Genomic DNA, 19,505 nt, shown 5'->3' with positions numbered 1-19,505 from the left:
CTTAATCTTTCAAGAATATTAAAATAACTCTCTTTTAATGTCTAAATAAATTAGATAATAAGCACTTTATTATTTGATTTTATTTTTACTAGTACAGTATTTAATGATGTATTAAAAGTCGTATTATATCTAATAAACTATTGTTATAATTTATTTTATTTTATTTTTATTGTTATAATACATCTAAAAGAAAGGTATTATTTTTGGATGATTATTAAGCATATTAGAACTACTTAATTCGTCACTTTTCCTCCTAGTTTTGGAAATGGAATTTCTATGAAAACGATTTATACGATGCAAGCTTGATGCAATGACTTCTTCACTACTTTTTCGACGACATCGGTTTGTAGTTGAATTCGATGCATCTTCATGTAATATAGGTGATAAGAGTTGACCTGAACAATATGAATTAAAGCTTATACTTCGATTGAACATTGTAGCTTGTAATCGTTTCCTCCTTCTAATGATATCTTCTTCTATTGATTCAGGGATTTGAACTGTTCCTGCTGCTACTGTCACATGCTTTCTTGGTATCGCCCCCATTGTCTCTTCAATCGAAATCAAATTAAGATCTACGCCGTCTACAGTCTCTGTTGATAATTTAAGCCATTCCTTTCGATTTACCTGACACACCTCGACTAATTCAAATGATTTTGGGAACAAGGCAGCCAATGCTTCAAAATAAGGCTGAACAATAAAATCAATAAAACCTATATTGATCTTGGAAGGATTCGCTTTATTAGGATCCATATTGGGTGATATATCTAAACCAAGTGCTCTTTCTTGTTCCCCTTGTCGAAAAAATTCAACACAAACTAAAAGTGATAATTGATGAAAAATGGGCCAAGGCCGACAGGGATTACTAATGTCAGCAGCATGAATCAAGATCTTGCAGATCATCAATCGTTCTTGACCATTCAAAGCTTGATCATCCCTTTTATCGTTTATTGTTTGTTTGAAATGATAATTTTTATTGAAATAGTCGAGTGGATCATGTTGAGCATCAGGAGGAAAGAGAGGCTTGAGTTGAGAGGTGGATGATGTGACTGTTTTAAAGTTTATAAAGTCTTGATGTGACCTTTTCTTTTTCCATTGTAAAATAGTATCGTGTAAAAGATGAATATTTTCTTGAAGTGTAAAATGACAAATCATGTCTGTAGCTAGAATTGTTTCAACGATTGATTTCTTAAAGTCATCACAGGACATTGGACAACCCAACGCTTTACTTCTTGATTCCACATGACGTAAAAATTTATGTTTATCTAATAATTCAAGGGTTAATTGAGATGAATAGCTTTCAAGTACTGATAAATTATTATATCTTTGTGCTCTTTTTGTTTGACAAGCTATTTCAAAATGATTATTATTGCCAGGCTATTTTTATTATATTTTTAATTAAATGAAAGGAAAAAGAAAAAAAAAAAAAAAAAAAAAAGAAAAAGAAGAAGAAAGGTAAGACATCTATCTGTGTTATAAAAAAAAAAAAAAAAAAACTTACATGCCCGATATCATGACATAATGCTGCAATCATCAGCATAGCCAAGTCAAACCGATTAAGATATTCTTTCATATCATATTTTTCAAGCATATGGTAAAGAACCATAGCGACATCGACAGCATGATAAAATGAATGATAAGGATTGTCATTATATCCTCTTTCAATATCAATCAGTAAATCAAGAAAGTCTGACGTTGTAATACCCAGTGTATGACAAATACCAATACGCTTAAATATGCCTGCAATGTAACCATAAACCTCTCCTCTCGATTTATTTAATAGAGAATAATCAAGTAAATAATCAAAGGATGGATTTTCTGATATTTTTAACATAATCTATTATTTGTCAAAATAAGTCAAAAAAAAAAAGAAACCATGTATAACTAAACTCTTTCTTTTTTTTTTTTTTTACCCTTTCAATTAGAAAAAGGTCTTTTGCTAATAATGTATTATGCCTAAGAATTATCATTTTTGAATTAATAAATATATAAATAAATATATAAATAAGAAAAAAAAGAAAAGGTTGAATATGACATTCTTTTGTTTATTTTATTTTTGTTGTTTCTGCGTCAAAATAAAAAAAAAAGTAGTAAAATTAAAAAAAAAAAACTATTCCAGCCAATCATATCACTTTATTTAATCTTTTTAGTAAATCAACTTTTAATTCTACATATTTTTCATCAATTGGTAATGTTTGATATTAAAAAAAAAAACTAAAACATGATGTATCAGTTTAATATACTATGTTTGAGTCTAAGTTGTATAAAATGTTCGATGATCCTATTGGCTATTCTAATGTTCATCACATTTTGACTTTAAAAAAAAAATCCAAGACAACTCTTTTTCTTGAAAGGCGTTCCTGAATGACGACGATGATGATGATAGAAATAGATACTGATCTGAATTAATATAAGGTCCAAGTATATCCAAAAATACAGAATTACGTAACTGTATATTATTATTTTTTTTCATTAGATATCCAAAAGAGAACACTATCTTTTAAAGAGAATAACGACTTCTGCTGAATAAATAATAGTATGTAATTTAAGATAGATTCGTAAACGTGTTCATAACCAAGTATTAACTTAAGACAATCGGAAACATTAGGATAAATCAAGAAAAAGATAGATGTTTAAGATGTTGCTTCTAGTAATAAATGTTAAATAAAGCCAGATTGCTGACATTCAATGTAGTAAGACGAATATTGTGCTTTATTACGAATTATTATATAATCATCATCAAGATACATTATATTCACTACATGTGGGGGGGGGTGGATTTTATTAGCTTCTGCAGCCTGCTGTCGTTTTGTTACTTATCTATTCCTTTATCGTAATGCACCAACTGACGCTCAACCCTCTCGTCCTCCTAGTGAACTCTTAGGCGCCTTTTTATTGATTGCTGGTTCTATATTATTTATGGCCTCTAATTCAGGCACCTTACTTTGGTTACGACGAAATAATGTAGACAGTATGTTCTTAATGAATGTGTGTGTTGCTTTGACTGCCATTACTCTATGTTATGTTGCTGCTTTACAGATCATTAAAGCTTGGGCTGAGAGAAGAGAAGCTTTTAAGCAGGGAGAACGTAATCAACAAAATATGGAACAACAACGATAAATAATGATATGTAGAACCATTTTATCCATTATCATTTTCTTCTTCTTCTCTCGTATTTATTGTTCTCTATATCATTTAATAATAATATTATACATCATAGTCTCATCGAGATGACTTTCATTTTTTTTTTTTTTTAATTTCTTTACTCTTTAAAAGCTTAATAAAATTTCATACTCATACTACTTTATTATTCTAAATGATAAAAATAAGCCTGAACTATTGACTATCACTTGTAGCTCAAAATACAAGTTAATTAAGCTGATATTTGTTAAAGTATAAAAAGGGGGAGAGAAAGAGAGAGAGAGAGAGGGAAAGAGATCTCAAAGGACTCCTTCAAGGATGCCCATGTCCAATGATGTAATGATGGAAAGTAAAATGTTACTTCTTACTTTAAACTTATCTTATAGGCTTCTCTTTATATAAATCTTTATTTGTATCATCTCTTTATTTTATTTTTTTGTTTATATTTGTAAGGCTCATTTCTCCCTTTTTTTTCTTATAAATAAAAAAATATAAAAATAAAAAATTTAATCAAATCAATTCCTTTCTTCTTTTCTTTTTTTTTTCTTCTTTATACATGCTCCTTTTGTAAGCTTTATATCACTACTATTATAACTGTTTACATCTCATTCATATCTATTTATTACATTTAAACGTTCTTTTTTATCCTTGAACGGTGCGTCTATTATTTTATCTTTCTTTTTTTTTTTCCCTTAAAAAAAAGAGCTACTCTTCTTTTCATTTATATTCTTTAAAACTAACTTTTGTTCTTTGACAACTACTATCATGTCTTCTGATATTGTACCTTCTCATAATATTACTCATATTTCATTGCCTGACGGTAGCATCGTTAACATCAATGGTAAGTAAACAATAAAAGAAGAAAAAAAAATTTCTGTTGATCATGATTGCCAAATCTTGTTTATAAATATAAATAAATATAAATTATATCTCTTAAAGACTATGTTTACTTTGCTCCTGAGCATCTTGGTGAACCCTATTACATTGGCCGTATTATGGTGTTTTGCACTTCTACTAAACGTAAAGGCTTACAAGCACGCATTGCATGGTTTAACCGTCCCAAGGATGTCATCAATCGGAATTCAGCCGATCGCTGTCTTTTAGTAGCTACCATGCACTCCGATGTCAATCCTGTTTCTGCCATTCGTGGTAAATGCAATGTGGTTCATAAACAATATATCCCCAAGGAAGAGTTAGAAAATTATCGCCAAGGCGAAGATAATTTTTATTATACTCAACTTTATGACCGTTACATTCAGCGTGTATATGATATCCTTCCTACTGAAGCCGTCCAAAATGTGCCTATGGAGACTCTTAAAGTTCTAAGAGAACGCTTTGAATTCATTGTTGTTGAACAAGGTAAGGTTGCTGATCTTACTGTAGCAAGAAGAACTTGTTGTGTCTGCCAAGAGTGGTGTGAAAGGTATAGAGTTATCGCTTGAATAATTGAGAACATGTTCTCATCTTCTTTTAAATAGTGCCATTTCTGTAAGATGTACGGTATGCCATAAAAGCTATCATATGGCATGTCTAAATCCTCCTTTAACTCGTAAACCTTCAAAGGGGTTCGCTTGGCAATGCGCCTTTTGTACTCGTCAAGAGCTTTTAAGATTATCTCTTGATGATAATGATGATACCACTGCTAATTTGCCTCAAGTATCATCAGCAAATACTACGTCACTTCATCTTGATGTGAGTGCTAAAACAGCTAATGACAAACAAAGCAAACATATTACCAGACAAACAAGGTCTACGCGTTCTCAAATAGTGAAACAAAAGCAACAACTTCAACAACGACCCTTGCCTATCCAAATTAATTCTTCTGAAGCTTCTTTTTCATCATCTACTACTAAAAACCCTGCTACTGTGTCGGAGTCTCATAGCAACGATAGTAATTGCAGCAGCATTAAATTAAAAATTAATTTGAAAAAAAATAGAAATTTTAAAGGTACAAAAGAAAAAAAAAAACACATTCAACTTCGTCCTAACATTTATCTCAAGATCGTGTACTAAAAATGACACACATGTGGCCTTTCCGTTATTTTGGTGTAAATACAGATGTTAAAGATGTACTTGGTAAAGTCATATTGACTATAAGATGATCAATGATATTTTTAACTCACTCTCACTCACTCTCACTCACTCTCACTCACTTTTTTTTTTTTTCTTTTTTTTTTTTCATTATAGATGTAGATGATCGTATTTATCCTAGAGCCAAGAGTAGAATGGGTCCAAAATATCAAGCAGCAGTACCAGATTTTATTGAATGTTCTTCTTCCCTTGTGCGTTCTTTATCCCCCAATGGAGTTGGCTCATGTAACACTAAATTAAATATATCCAATGACAAAAAGAGAAAGTCATCTGATCTTGATACTTGTGAATCCTCATCTCCTTTAAGCGATATTCGTTCCTGCAATATCGCTTCTTCCGGTCATACGAATGACAATCCTAATAAAAAATATAAAAAGTCATTAGATAGAAAAGGAAAATCTACCTCACCACTTAGTCAAAAGAAATCAGGTAAAGCTAGATTTATTATTGTAATTTTTTCCATTTTCTAATAAATATATGTTTATTTTTGTAGGAACTGCAAGTCCAGTCAACTTATCTAGAAGTGAATTACTTGAAAAATCTCTTATACCTATAAGAGGCACAGATGAAACATTATGTTCTGCTTTTAATCCTAATTTTATTGATTCAGAAAAGTGTATGTCTATTATTTTATACATACAGCTTTTTTTTTTCGCAAATCTTACTAAACTTTTTTTTTATATATATATATATACAGTGGACACGTATTTATCTTTAGTTAAAGAACTAAATAATTTACCCTTACCTTGTTATAGTTCTGATATGATGGATAAAGCTCTTTCTATACTTGTTGATGCAAACTACAATATCAAAGTCGCTTTAGAGACTATGAAGACAATTACAAAAGATGATTTTAAACATCTTGTTCACTGGAGTAAAAAAGAAATGGATGCCTTTGAACAGAGTATTCGTGAACATGGCCATGACTTGAATTGTGCCAAGGCAAGCGTTCAAACAAAAGATATGGCTGATATTGTAAGATTTTTCTACAAATGGAAGAAAACAGATCGATATGAACCTGTCTATTCAGAATGGACAAAGATTTTTAAGCCATTGTAAGTTAATAAAACTTGTTTTCGATAAAATTAGCTCTAATTTCTATTTTTATTTAGAAAAAAATTTAAAAATTATTCATCAGACAATAACGAAGACGTTTCTAAGGATAATGAAGAGCATTCTGAAACAGTCACCGATGAGGAAGAAGAAGAAGAAAAAGAAAAAGAAATAATTATTGATCAAACCGTTGTTCCAAAATCAACCTATGCCACATCATCGTATCATTGTATGAATTGTCATACAAAGTCTTCCAAAATATGGAGAAGGTCTCCTTCAGATTTTGATCGCAAACAAAAAGTATTTACAAAAGTACTCTGTAATGATTGTGGTATTTACTGGCTGAAATATGCACGAACCAAGCCAATTGATCCTAAAGAGCGTTTAGCTAATGCTACTATGTCTTATAATAAACAGACATCCATCTCAGTTGCAAGTAAATCTGGAAAGCCTATTGCATCTCATCCTACTACAATCTCTAGTAGCCCCTCTAAGAATATAGGTAATAATAATATATATATATAAAAACAGTTAATACCTCTATGAATGAAACTAATTTTACAAACATATCTAGATACCAATGTAAATAATAAAAAACGTAAAAATCCTGCTGATCATGTTCAACAAAAGCCAAACGTTAAAAGGCGTAAAGAAGAGGTAAGGATAGAATTGTATTTAGAATGCTATATTCCTCCTCCTAATTACAATATACATATATACTATACTAGAGAGCTGATATTGAAGAAAATGCCAAGCTCGAACATTTACCTTGTCAAATTTGCTCTAGTTCTGATTCTCCTGAACTCCTTTATACCTGTCGTAATTGCGGATTAATAATACATAGTGGTATGTATTTTAACCATGTGCCACAACTTTATTTTTTTTTCTAAATATTATATATTAGATTGTTATGGTATCCAGGAGAATAAAGAGTCGTTTGATTGGTTATGTGATCCATGTAGCAATCAATATCATCCAATTTCTTCATACAATTATGAATGTGTACTATGTCATCATGGTGCTACTAGCCAGCAACCTTTAAAACGTACCTCTGGATACTATTGGGCTCATGTTCAATGCGCAGCTTTTATTCCAGAGATCAAGTTTATCTCTACTACCCTTATGTCACCTGTAGAGTATATTGGTTGTGTGAATAAGTCTCGTATGGAAGCCAAGTGTTGGTTATGTAATCAAGAGAATGGCGCTTGTGTACCTTGCTCGGAATGTAAAAAGACAGTACATATACAATGTGCAATAGAAAATAATTTCAAACTTGCATTTGAAATTGTCCCAATCAGTAGCAAATCATCCATGAATTGTCCAGTTATTTCAGATGGTTTATTTACTATTAACAATATGCCATCACCATCTGGATTAATGGTTCCACAAGTATGGTGTCCACATCATAATCTATCAAGTAAAAGACTTATTGACCTTAGTACTCGAACCAATAATAGTAGTAAAAAGGTAAAAAAAAAAAGAAAAAGAGGTTTAGTAATATATAGAATCCAATTTTAATAATGCATGTTTTATCTCTATTTATAGTCTTCATTAAAAACATTTATTGAGATATATAAAGGTGTGTCAAATAAAACTACTCCAGCAATGAGACGTTGGTGTGCAGCTAAGCACTTTACTACTTCAAAGAAAACCCATCATCCCAAGATTCCAAATTCAAAAGAAGCAGTTATGGAATCTTTTAATATGGATGATAAAGTACTATCATTTGTTTGTTTATCTTCAGCAAATACAAGTAAAAGCAATAAGAACAAGTTGACAGAGGCATCTTCAATATCCAGCAGCAACTCAATAGGAACAAAGCTTAAAAATGGAAAAAAAGTGCGTATCTCTCGTGTCTGTTCAACAGAAGGTTGTCAAGTAGAGCATACGGCCATTTGGTGGGATCATCCCGAAAAGAAAGATCAAAAAATTTGTCATAAATGTCATCAATCATTGAAGGAAGCTGGTTCTTCTTCTGCATAATATCATTTCACTTTACAGTCAACAATGACTGTTATTTAATTATTTAAACCATGATTCTACATAACCTTTATGTAATATTATAGTTAATACTAAATAATTGTTCAATAAATTATCTGTTCACTCATCATTGATGATGGTTAGTTATAAGTATTTTTTTTTTCTTTTTGATAATAGTAATAGTATTGTTTGTGGTCTTTAAATTATTGCTGTTTCTCTACTTCCGAACTTTTTTTTTTTTTTTTTTTTTTTTTTTTTTTTTTTTTTTTGGCTGAATTTGAAGTAGGGAACACTGGCATCTCAACCCTCAAATGATACCGAAATCCTTCTCTTTTTTATTCTTTGTGAACTTTAACAATGGTGAGTTTCTCAACAAATAATCATCCATCCATCCATCCGTCCATTCATCCATCTCTCGACGTATATACACATATATTTTTTTTCAAAGACGATTTATCATAATTTATGTAATAGTCAATTTACTAAAGCAAATTTCAACAATAATAAATAAAAAAAAGAACTGAACAATTCTATTTCAATTAATGACGTTATTTTAATGATGAATAGATGGAGAAAAAAAAATAAAATAAAATAAAATCGATGGATGAAAAAAAAGAAATCTGAATAAATATATGTATATGTATATTAAAGAATCCAGCATTAACGCGCTCCTGAATTATATATAGGTCAACATTCCCAAGACCAGAAATACCTTCTGTAAGGGTGCCAAGTGTAGAAAGCACACTCCCCACAAGGTCACTCAATACAAGGCTGGTAAGGCCTCTCTCTTCGCTCAAGGTAAGAGACGTTACGACCGTAAGCAATCCGGTTATGGTGGTCAAACCAAGCCCGTTTTCCACAAGAAGGCTAAGACTACCAAGAAGATTGTTCTTCGTCTTGAATGTACCGGTAAAGTATAATAAGGAGAGATGTAAAGTAGTAGTATATTGGATGTTAATTTTTTTTTTTTTGGAATCTCTATAGTTTGCAAGTACAAGATGCAATTGGCTATTAAGAGATGCAAGCACTTTGAATTGGGTGGTGATAAGAAGACTAAGGGTGCTGCTCTTGTTTTCTAAATGAATTGACCATTTTTTCTTTTCACAAACAATGCATTATCTAATAAAAAAGAACTTGGATATCAAATCTTGTTTTTGTTTTACCCCATAATTAAGTACTTCAGCATCAGTCTTCATTCACCCAAAAAAAAAATGCCTTATCGCTCTAGAGAATTCGAACTTTGTAGATTATTTTTTTTTAAAACTAACCGATAAAGTAAATGTCTTTATTTCTTTTCCAAGGGAAATTATCAAAAAAAAAAAAGCTTTTAAATTAAATGTGCTGACAGATGTCTACAAAAGATTCTTTTAATATTATTTTTTTGCACATTCTGTTAAATCAGAGAATCTAGGAAATAGATTCGATAAATGAAACATGCAGTAAACAATTTTCATTTGCACTAACAAATAGATTTGAGTGTTCAATAATGCAGATGAATAATAATAATAATAAAAAGGTTACTACGATTAGATAATATAGTAATACATGTTCTTGGTAATATTTTAGATGCCAACTTTATTCAATCTAGATGAAGAACCCATTTCTTCTAGATTCTGTTCAACAGATATATAGTATTGATGAAACGTCCATTTGTTTAATACTCTATTTTATATATAGTTACTGGTTCTAATAGCAAATTTGACAATGAAGACATTAAACATTGGAAAAGCAATGTATACATGATTTGATTCTGAGGTTATATAGATATAAAAATAGAAAGCTAAAAGGCGTTTCCAAGTTTACAAGAAGAGAGTAAAGGAATAAGATCTAAACTGAGTAAAATAGAATTTGGAACAAGTAGTTGCTATTATCTTGTTGACTATTATTGCTTGAAAATGTTACCTGGACCACTTTATGGGAAAAGTATAATTGTTGTTGTTGTTGGGAGGGATCTGAAGTGAACAATTTATATTCCGCTTAAGTAATCTATTTTTAATTATAGCAATAAATATATTCTAATTATACCAGTAATAAGCTGTAGTGTTGCTTACCATAGTAACAGAGCCTTTTTTTTTTTTTTTTTTTTTTTTTTTTTTTTTTTTTTTTTTTTTTTTTTTTTTTAATTAAATAAAAAATGAGTTTAATTTAGACTGTACAATAAAGCATAAATACTTTCACTCACAGACTTTTTTTTTTTTCTTTTCTTTTCCCCCCCTTTTTTTTTCTTTTTCTTTTTCTTTTTTCTTTCTCCTTCCTTTCATCTTCCCGTTCACTACCAACACCTCCTCCTCCTCCTCCTCCACTCTTCTTTTTCTTCCTCCTCCTCTTCTTCCTCCTCCCCTTTCTTTTTTTTTTCTTTTTTCTTTTCTTTCTATTTTCTTTTTTGCTTGCCCTTTCCTTTCCTTTTGATTATTGGGATTACTTTTTTATTTTATTTTTTTTCTTTATTTTAAACTTTTATTAGCAAGTTTAATCATACTTCAATTTCGCATTTATTTATTTATTTATTTATTTTTCCATCATGACAACCTGTTGTGCTAGGTATTTTTATTTATTTTATTTTTAATAATTTATTTATTTATTTATTTATTTATTAATTTATTTATTTAGACTGAGTAAAGTCTACATGATTACTACGAATACATTATTTATCTGTTTGGGTATTGCATTTATCGCTTTCGGCTTAATTGGTATGAAAGATGGATTTAACGGTGCAACTCTATTTCCAGATAATATATTTAAATGTAAGAGTAATTATAATAAATATGTATTTCTTTATTAGGAGAGAGAAAATATTAATAATTAAATAAAAGATATTGTCATTTTGGGTATTATAATTTGTGTTGCAGCTTTATTTGGTATTACAGGCGCTTATGTGAAAAAGAATATAATTACATATTTGTATATGATTATCATTATTGCAGCACTCATCTTTCAAGTTCTTATTGGTGTACAAATCTACCAAAAGGCTGCTAATTCATCCAAATATTTAAGTGACTTATGGTCAATTGCAAGTACAAGTTATAGAGCAAATCTTCAAAATCAGGTAACTGACTATAAAATACAAATCATCCAAAATAGCTAATTTTTATATATATGTATGTAGTTTAACTGCTGTGGTTTTCAAACATCAATTGATAATTACGCTTTAACCAATAGGTGTCAACCTACAACAAGTTTAACAAATCCTTTATCTCCTTGTGCATACATCTTACAGCAATATATTAAAAGTACATTCTCTAAAATATATTATATCATATTTGCAGCCCTTGCTTTACAATTATTAGCCATGTCAAATGCAATTACTTTACTTTGTACAAGTGGAGATAAAAGTTATGATGACGAAGAAGAAAGACGTAAACGCAGAAAATCGGGTATTCGATTAGATGATATGACAGTGGATACACCTACTACTTTAGTAGGTTCTCCTATTGATGAACATAAATATTACGATGATTATTATCGTAATGGTAATAATAATAGTCGATATGATAGCTATGATATGTATCGATATAATAATGATTATAATCAGCACCATCATCATCATGATAATAATAGAGGAAATACCTATTACTAAATTAGTAAACTACTATTTTTTTTTTTTTTTTTTTTTGTAAAATATATGTTCAACAATTTTAATATGTAAATTGTACATTCTATTACCAAACATACTCATATTCATTTTCTTTTTTTTTCAATAGTAGTAGTATTATTATACATGTATTATTCTTTATTATATTTTATATAACATTATTCCATTCATTACATGTAAAAAAAAAAAAATTGATATACATATAAAAAGCAAAAAGAAAAAAAAAAAAAAAAAAAAAGAAAAAAAAAAAGAGCAAAATCTATTTTATCCATGCTTGTCTTTTTTAAGGTTTCAAGTGGTATACGATAAAAATATAAATATTTGCAATTAAAAAAAAAATGGTTTAAGATTATAATTAAATTATTCTAATAATTCAAGTAACATAAGACAAGGAGTAACAGAATTTCCCTTATCTTGACTACTCTTTCTACTTGTATTACTGTTATTGTTATTACTGCTTTGACCATCATGACTGATACTTTCGTTGTTATTATTATTATTATTATTATTATTACTACTACTACTACTACTACTACTACTATTACTATTACTACTACTACTACTTATTCTTGTATCTTCCTCAATATCATGTAAATTGTCTTGACTTTGATGTGCTCGATGAATGACAGCCGTGGAAAGTTTTCTTAATTTAGCATTTTCATTATCTTTACCTATACCTGCCTTTCTTCGACTTTCTTCATTACCGCTCATTAATGACTTTGAAATTCTTTTATTACTTCTTTCAATAATCTCATGCTCTTTATCTAAATCTCGATTTTCACCCTCAAGCTGTGCATTTGCTATATCAGAGTCAGTAGCTCGAAAGAGTTCGATCACCTTCTCTGAAAGTGGTTCATATGTCGGGGATCTTGTTTCAATCTCTGTCGTCCACTAAATATAGGAAAGCTTTTTTTATTCAACATAATCTAACTCTCTCTCTCTCTCTCTCTTTTTTTTTTTTTTTTTTTTTTTTTTTTTTTTTTTAAAAAAAAAAAAAAAAGATATATATTACCTGATCCTGCTGAATAGTTTGTTCATTAGGTAATTCATTGAATATTGAAGCATTATGTCTAGCTACTTCTTCTGTTTCTTTCATGTCTTGAGTAAGATCTGAATCATATTTTTGTATTTTATTAGGTCTTTGCGATGTAATGTCTGAAATAAGAGGAAGTAAGTGATGATGATGGCATTCGTTTGAATTCTGGGATGATGTAGTAGGTTGATTTGTGAAGGATGAAGTGGGTTCATCACCATTTTCTAATCTCTCTTTTTCTTCTTTTTCTTCTTCTTTTTCTTCCTCTTCCTCTTCCTCTTCCTCTTCTTCTTCTTCTTCTAATAATACTAACTTTTCTGATCTTTGACCTCCAAGAATAAAAATACGAAGTCCTCTCGAATCTAATGAAACAGCAGCGACACTCATGTCTGTTAGTGTAATAGTATCCTCCATGTGTTCACCATTTTCATCTTCGCGTCTTGCTAGAGCTCCATAGGATATGGATTGATGTGTAGCTGTTGATGCACGAATCGTAGTCCACAAACATTTTCGTATATTAAAGACAGACAATTCGTCTACTGGGTAACTACATAGCATTTCATTTTCGTCTTCATCTTCTCGAATGGAGTGACCACCTAGGATGATGATCTTTGAACCATACGCACACATGCAAGATTGGAATCGATCATATGGACTGTCACCACTTGTAGCTATAAGGAAATTCCTTTGTGTCCTGGCCGGTACTTCCTCGCTTCGATTTTGATGTCGAAGATAGCGTTCAACCTCTGGATGCTCATATTTATACCATGTCCAGGTTGCACAATCAAGTTTATGAAGATCATCATAAACAATATAAGAGGTATCGTCTATTTGCGCTCCACCGTGAACGTAAAGATCAGTACCAATGACTGCACTTGAATGTCCAAATCTTAAATGGGGTATATGCCTAATCATTATAAAAAAAAAAAAATTAGTTGCTACTATACTAAAACGACTTTGAATTTCTTACCCAGTGATTGGCGGTACAAACCATCTATCTTCTAATGTATCGTAGACAAATACGTCATTTTCACCTGTCAAAGAAGAAAAAAAAAAAATTAATATTTTGTATCTATTCTCTCTCTCTTTATATATATATATATATATATATATTACCGACTGAATTATAACATAAACCTCCAAAAACAACTAAATATCTATTCAAGATAGCATCTACGGAATGCTCGTGACGAGGTCGTGGCGGTAAACCTTCTGCTGACTCGATCAATCGTGTATTAAAATTTGTTGTATCAATTTCAATTAAACCATTTGATAAGACATAAGAATGCAATAATCGACCGCAAACAAGATAGATTTTATCTCCTATGACAGCTGAGCTTGTAACTTGAGGTGTTAAATGCTGTATACCCATTAAATTGAGTTTATGTGAAGACCAAACGTACTCATTAAGGTCATACACATAACAAAGTAGGGCATCATGAATAAAGGGCAAGTAAAATTTCGATCCAATATAGGCGCCAGCTCTAAAACTTAAAAACGGTATTGATTTAGGTAGTCTTTGATCGACCATACTGATTTGTGCTTTTCTAAATGAAATAATACTACGTATCAGCATTCCTATTAGATATATACATTTATATTTATTTAGATCTCTGTATATATACATTATATAGATAGCACGCATATATATAAATGTACGTGTGTTTTGTGTTTTTATAATCTTAGAAACGCCTTATATAAAAAAAAAAAAAAGATATTTTACCAAAATATGTACATGTCTGCGCCATTCTTGCTAATGATCTGTTATCTAAGCGATCCATTATAGCAAGTTTTATATCGTAGCTTAAATCTAGAATCGTTTTTGGTACTTTAAACGAAATTTTACTCTCGTTACTAGACATAGTATGTATTAAGTAGGGAATATATAAGGAGTATTTAAACGAATGTGTATTTCAAAAGAAAAGAAAAAAAAAAAAAAAGAAACCAAAAAAAAAGAGAAAGAAAAAAAAAAAAAAAAGAAAGAAAATGAAATAGACATTCGATAATATACGTTAATATGCGTTGCTTTATATACATATATTTATATATAATATTTCGTCGTATATGAATTTAAACTGGGTCAAATAGAGCTAGAATATGATGTCATGCCTATTCTTTATTTGGAAACTAAAATAGAAGGTCTTTTACAGAAGCTTATCTTCCATTCCATTTAATATAATAATGTAAGTCTTTTTATTCTATGCGGGTACAGATTTTACTCTTTTGTCTACTTTTAATATACTGTTTTATTCAAATGTAAATGTGTGCCGTCTTGCTTACATATTTTTGTTCTTATAAATATATATATATATACATTTTTATTTATTTGTTTATTTATGTATTATTTGTATGCAAAAACCATGGCTACATAATATAATTTTTCTACGCGTTTTAATCAGATGCATTTTTTTAATTCTAAAATTTGTGGCACAAAACATAATTTAACCATGTATGTATTAAAAAAAAATGCGTATAATGGTAATATCAGACTATATGTCACTTTTATAAATATAAAAGTAATCTATTTAGCTAATTAAAGGAATGTTAAAATAAATAAAAAAAAAAAAAAAAATGACGATCCTATATTTATGCTAAGAGTAAAAGAATTACAATGCATTACGTAAAATACAATATTTGTTAACAAAGAGGAAAATAAAATTCCAGCCTGTCGGGTCTTTTCTTTTTTTTTTTTTTTTTTTTTTTTTTTTTTCACGATTTACGGGGATATACCACCATTGTCCTCAGAAAGAAAGAAAGAAAAAAAAAAGTTTGTATTTAAAACGAGTTTTACTGAAATAACTGTCAATCTCTATCTATAAAAAGAGTCAAGTTATATCTTATTTCAATAGAATTTATTTTCTATAGGCCTATTGATATCTTTTATATCATGAAGAGTATATATATAAGAGTCGATAAAAGACATAATAATTAAAATAATTAACATAGTCAGTGAATGAGGATATATGTATATATATATAGAAGAGAAGGAAAAGTTAGAACAAGTCAGTCAGTAAGCTTAAAGAAATAATCGACTCATTTTTTGTATAGTAATGTAGGTTTAGATACAAAGACATGTTCCTGAGAAGGACGCTTCTTATTTGTTTATTGTAAAAGATAAGAATATATTTCAATTAGTAATAAAGTCAGTCGATCTATCTATATACTAAGTGACTCTACAGCAATGCGAATAAATCATGTGATTATTCTAAAATACAATCATTATTTTAGCATGTCTATAATCAATACTACACTGTAATCATTTTTATGCAAAAAAAAAAAAAAAGAAAAAAAAAAAAGAAAAAAAAAAAAAAGAAAAAAAGAAAAGTGTCAAAATTATTTATTTATTTATTGATAAATGACTGCAAAAATAGCTTATTAAGAAATATTCCATTCACTTGATTCTATACCATCTACAAAAATACTTTTTAAAGGTGGGCATAAAACAATTCCTTTATTTTAAATAGGAATAATTCTTCTATTGTAGAATTTTTTTTTTCAACTCTCTAAATAATTTTCAGCCATGCAGTATTTTATCAATTTTAATTTAGGAAAGAGGTTTAAATCAGTTCTTTTCTGATTTTCTAGACTTATATTATGTAATGCTTCCTGTCCAATTCTTGATTTTATTAATGAAATACAACGGAATATTAGTTTATCCTTTCTCTCCTTTTTTCTTTTTCTTTTTCTTATTATTTCAATTTATATACACCATTATTTATAACAACTAGAAAAGGAGTATATTGGAATAAATAGGAGTGAAGGTTTCATATTTATGTAAATATGTCTTCAACTAATGAAAACACTAAAAGAAAACGTAATAAGCCATGTAAAGTATACATATAAATTCAACCCTCCCATTTGACATTAATTAACTAAACTAAACTAAACTTTTGTCAGGTGAAAATTGTCGTGCTCATCGAAGAAAATGTAAAGTAACTCAAGGGACTCAATGCGATCGATGCATTAAAATGGACTTAACTTGTGTGTTTAAATATACTGCAAAACCAACTGTTGTAAACAAATCGATACCCATTTCTAAAAAAAACAAAATGATAGAACTAGTTCGTAGTATAGAACAAGATATGCAGACTATGGAACAACAATTGAAACTATTAAATGTAACTATTCAACTTCCTTCAAAAGAACTCTTTAGTAACTTCTGTTCAAATTTGAATTATACCGGAAATAACTGTTTATATAATCCTAAATCAAATGGTATCATCATTCAACATGATCCTTCTACTTCATCAGATCGTATAGTATACGATAATACCTCAACTACAACAAAGGATAGTGTTACTCAATCTTGTAAAAAAAAGGAAATACCATCATGGCAACTAACCATTTCACAAGGATCAGAAGGCATCATCTTTCAAACATCTATTAAAAACGTTGCTGATCTTTCCAAATTCCTAACTGAATCACTTCATCGTTTTACTTCAACGAATAACATTTTTTCATCCTCATTATTACATCCACCTAGTTATCATATCAATTATACTTCACATCGACTAAAGATTACCAACAAAATGCTAAAAGTAGAATGTCTCCTTCATGGCTTCTTTCAAAAAGAGCAACCTTCTCAACAACGACACACTTTAATTACAGTGGATAATCAGCATATATCAAATAAAGAAATACGTTGTAAAATGAAACAATATTTAGTAAAGTCTTATTTTAATTGTACTGGTTTGATTACCCCTATGCTTTCAAAACCTTATTTTTTACCTCTTTTGCAATCAAAGCATAACTCACTGATTTCAACCGCTATTTCAGCTTTTGTCATTTATGCACAATGTCATTATGTATTGCCCCTAATTCCATCAATAACCACTTTACTGTCAATGTCACGAGAAGAATTTGCAGAGTCACTTCGACAAGAAGCAAAAGAATTATTACGAGATGCTTTATTTGACCAAGAGCCTAGTATATTTATTGCTAGTTCCCTGATGCTATTATCACAATGTGCATTGATCACACTCGAGAATGCAGAAGCTCGCTTATACATAAATCTCGCTTGGCGTATGGTCCTTCAGCTTAAAGATCAATATCAGGGTATCCTAAGTACTTTAACACCTTTCACACCTGTAACGCTTGAAATTATATACGCAGAATCATGGCGACGTATATTTTATGCTGTACGTTATATGGAACTTAGTCTACACATTATTCGTGATGGCCTTAATGGTCTCCCCTCTATGTTGTTCGATAGCGGTATAGGCTTACCTATTGTTTTGTCTAATGAAGCACAAGATGAAGACATCTCTAATGCACTTTCTGCCTTTCATTATAACATTCTTTTACAGAATTTTACTACCATTAGTTTTACCTATACTTCCTCCTCTTCCTCCTCCTCCTCATCATCATCATCACCACCCTCTATGTATCTGTGTGAGCTCAGATATCATTTGATTGGAGGACACTTGGATTCCATTTCAATACAAGACGTTGAACAACTTGAAAATCAACTCATTTCTTTTTGGAAACTACTTCCTGCGTCATATCGTTTATCAAATTTACCCTTGTTAGAATATTTACAAATAGACAGTATTCAACAATGTACGAATACATTTGCAATTTATTTAAATCAAGCTTATTATTCTCACTGGATAGCTTTAGAGACACGAATCATGCAATCACCTTCATCTACAGATTTAAAAAGTGCCTGTATGTCACGATTTGATGGTGATCGTGCCTTATTGATCGTGTCTGTCTGCTGTGACGCAATTACTAAAATTTTTCAAGTGTTATATCATCGATTGCCCTGTGCAGTTGAGCTACATTGGCTGTTATTTGCGTGTGACACTTTAGGAATGTTAAAAAAGGCTGCTAACTTATCTATTCGAGCAAGGGCAAAGAAGAACCTGCGTATCACATTACAAATTTTGAAACAACGTGTCCAACTATTAGATAACAGTATGAATGTATCAAATATTAACTTTGATAAGAGTCATTTTTATCATCAAGAAGAATTAGAAAAACAGTATAGTGCTTCCTCTTCAAGCAATTATAATCATACTCATGTTTTATCTGAAGCAAACAGTACACCACCATCTGATAGTTTTGGAAGTATGTCAGATTCAGGAAGTATACATTCAGATGAAGTTATCCTATCTTCTTCATCTGCGGCTTTTTTTAGTGAATTGAGGAAGACTCTTTACACTTATTTTGATAACAGTGAACAGTCTACCTAATATCCTTTATTTTATTTTTTTTAACTGCACATATAGTCTACAGTATGTACATATATGTATATGCATATATGTCCATATATTTATACATGTTTTACCAAATATCTCTTTTTAACTGTACATATAGTTTATCCATCTATATACATGCTGCTTGCGCACACATCTACATATTTATCTATACATTTACATATATTTATTTCCTTCAAGATGAAGTATTAAACCATAACCCATCAAACAATTTACTATCCATAAAATTGCCTTTTCTATCTAGTATATAAGACATCCTTTCACCCTTAGCATTTAAAAAGATAAACGACGAATTTGCTTTTTTCCCAATAACATCTGTTCCTGTCTTGCCCACACCTGTAAACACTTTTTGTTTACAATTAAGCTGTTCAATAGGATAAGTTCGTAATTGATGTGATTT

At 29.9% G+C, this 19,505-nt stretch overlaps 7 protein-coding genes across 7 annotated transcripts; 5 read left to right on the top strand and 2 right to left on the bottom strand.

Annotated features, from left to right (window-relative positions):
* Nucleotides 1–106: 106 nt before the first annotated feature.
* BX663DRAFT_451381 (uncharacterized protein) lies at nt 107–1,995 on the bottom strand. The gene is made up of 3 exons (XM_051523756.1): nt 1,911–1,995; nt 1,499–1,834; nt 107–1,374 (listed from the first exon to the last, which is right to left on the bottom strand). Exons 1-3 carry the CDS (start codon nt 1,965–1,967, stop codon nt 184–186), a joined length of 1,584 nt encoding a protein of 527 aa, XP_051384731.1. The 5' UTR covers nt 1,968–1,995; the 3' UTR covers nt 107–183.
* A 246-nt stretch (nt 1,996–2,241) lies between these two features.
* On the top strand, nt 2,242–3,117 carry BX663DRAFT_484840 (uncharacterized protein; the record flags this gene model as incomplete). Its single annotated transcript, XM_051524576.1, has 3 exons — nt 2,242–2,258; nt 2,668–2,690; nt 2,786–3,117. 3 exons carry the CDS (start codon nt 2,242–2,244, stop codon nt 3,115–3,117), a joined length of 372 nt encoding a protein of 123 aa, XP_051384730.1.
* Nucleotides 3,118–3,673: 556 nt separating this feature from the next.
* Nucleotides 3,674–8,388, top strand: BX663DRAFT_503421 (uncharacterized protein). The gene is made up of 12 exons (XM_051526760.1): nt 3,674–3,979; nt 4,078–4,561; nt 4,617–5,086; nt 5,140–5,214; nt 5,326–5,658; nt 5,723–5,845; nt 5,927–6,284; nt 6,342–6,784; nt 6,857–6,939; nt 7,011–7,128; nt 7,187–7,749; nt 7,828–8,388. The coding sequence occupies exons 1-12, from the start codon at nt 3,904–3,906 to the stop codon at nt 8,263–8,265; spliced, it is 3,564 nt and encodes a 1,187-aa protein (XP_051384729.1). The 5' UTR covers nt 3,674–3,903; the 3' UTR covers nt 8,266–8,388.
* A 160-nt stretch (nt 8,389–8,548) lies between these two features.
* BX663DRAFT_559720 (60S ribosomal protein L44) lies at nt 8,549–9,343 on the top strand (the record flags this gene model as incomplete). Its single annotated transcript, XM_051531870.1, has 3 exons — nt 8,549–8,682; nt 8,949–9,171; nt 9,247–9,343. Exons 1-3 carry the CDS (start codon nt 8,620–8,622, stop codon nt 9,339–9,341), a joined length of 381 nt encoding a protein of 126 aa, XP_051384728.1. The 5' UTR covers nt 8,549–8,619.
* A 1,340-nt stretch (nt 9,344–10,683) lies between these two features.
* On the top strand, nt 10,684–11,852 carry BX663DRAFT_503417 (Tetraspanin family-domain-containing protein). The gene is made up of 4 exons (XM_051526759.1): nt 10,684–10,803; nt 10,873–11,006; nt 11,076–11,308; nt 11,369–11,852. The coding sequence occupies exons 1-4, from the start codon at nt 10,784–10,786 to the stop codon at nt 11,837–11,839; spliced, it is 858 nt and encodes a 285-aa protein (XP_051384727.1). The 5' UTR covers nt 10,684–10,783; the 3' UTR covers nt 11,840–11,852.
* A 1,014-nt stretch (nt 11,853–12,866) lies between these two features.
* Nucleotides 12,867–14,596, bottom strand: BX663DRAFT_503407 (uncharacterized protein). Its single transcript, XM_051526758.1, has 5 exons — nt 14,004–14,596; nt 13,858–13,921; nt 13,224–13,794; nt 12,994–13,068; nt 12,867–12,897 (listed from the first exon to the last, which is right to left on the bottom strand). The coding sequence occupies exons 1-5, from the start codon at nt 14,530–14,532 to the stop codon at nt 12,892–12,894; spliced, it is 1,245 nt and encodes a 414-aa protein (XP_051384726.1). The 5' UTR covers nt 14,533–14,596; the 3' UTR covers nt 12,867–12,891.
* Nucleotides 14,597–16,667: 2,071 nt separating this feature from the next.
* On the top strand, nt 16,668–19,081 carry BX663DRAFT_550383 (uncharacterized protein; the record flags this gene model as incomplete). The annotated part of the gene is made up of 2 exons (XM_051531212.1): nt 16,668–16,713; nt 16,785–19,081. The coding sequence occupies 2 exons, from the start codon at nt 16,668–16,670 to the stop codon at nt 19,079–19,081; spliced, it is 2,343 nt and encodes a 780-aa protein (XP_051384725.1).
* Nucleotides 19,082–19,505: the final 424 nt, after the last annotated feature.

The sequence above is a fragment of the Cokeromyces recurvatus genome (assembly GCF_025118155.1).
Source record: "Cokeromyces recurvatus strain NRRL 2243 chromosome Unknown BX663scaffold_7, whole genome shotgun sequence".
Lineage (NCBI taxonomy): Eukaryota > Fungi > Mucoromycota > Mucoromycetes > Mucorales > Mucoraceae > Cokeromyces > Cokeromyces recurvatus.
This window is presented reverse-complemented; position numbering and strand designations above follow the sequence as displayed.

Excerpts from the sequence above, each read along its gene's own strand:
- BX663DRAFT_451381 (XM_051523756.1), bottom strand. The coding sequence starts at position 1,967 with ATGATAATTCTTAGGCATAATACATTATTAGCAAAAGACCTTTTTCTA. Across the intron at positions 1,835-1,910 it reads ACCTTTTTCTAATTGAAAGG|ATTATGTTAAAAATATCAGA; the intron begins GTAAAAAAAAAA and ends GACAAATAATAG. Across the intron at positions 1,375-1,498 it reads TATGTCATGATATCGGGCAT|CCTGGCAATAATAATCATTT; the intron begins GTAAGTTTTTTT and ends TAATAAAAATAG.
- BX663DRAFT_503421 (XM_051526760.1), top strand. The coding sequence starts at position 3,904 with ATGTCTTCTGATATTGTACCTTCTCATAATATTACTCATATTTCATTG. Across the intron at positions 6,285-6,341 it reads ACAAAGATTTTTAAGCCATT|AAAAAAATTTAAAAATTATT; the intron begins GTAAGTTAATAA and ends ATTTTTATTTAG. Across the intron at positions 6,940-7,010 it reads TTAAAAGGCGTAAAGAAGAG|AGAGCTGATATTGAAGAAAA; the intron begins GTAAGGATAGAA and ends ATACTATACTAG.
- BX663DRAFT_503417 (XM_051526759.1), top strand. The coding sequence starts at position 10,784 with ATGACAACCTGTTGTGCTAG. Across the intron at positions 10,804-10,872 it reads ATGACAACCTGTTGTGCTAG|ACTGAGTAAAGTCTACATGA; the intron begins GTATTTTTATTT and ends TTATTTATTTAG. Across the intron at positions 11,309-11,368 it reads GAGCAAATCTTCAAAATCAG|TTTAACTGCTGTGGTTTTCA; the intron begins GTAACTGACTAT and ends ATATGTATGTAG.
- BX663DRAFT_503407 (XM_051526758.1), bottom strand. The coding sequence starts at position 14,532 with ATGCGTGCTATCTATATAATGTATATATACAGAGATCTAAATAAATAT. Across the intron at positions 13,922-14,003 it reads TTTATGTTATAATTCAGTCG|GTGAAAATGACGTATTTGTC; the intron begins GTAATATATATA and ends CTTCTTTGACAG. Across the intron at positions 13,795-13,857 it reads TTTGTACCGCCAATCACTGG|GCATATACCCCATTTAAGAT; the intron begins GTAAGAAATTCA and ends TATAATGATTAG.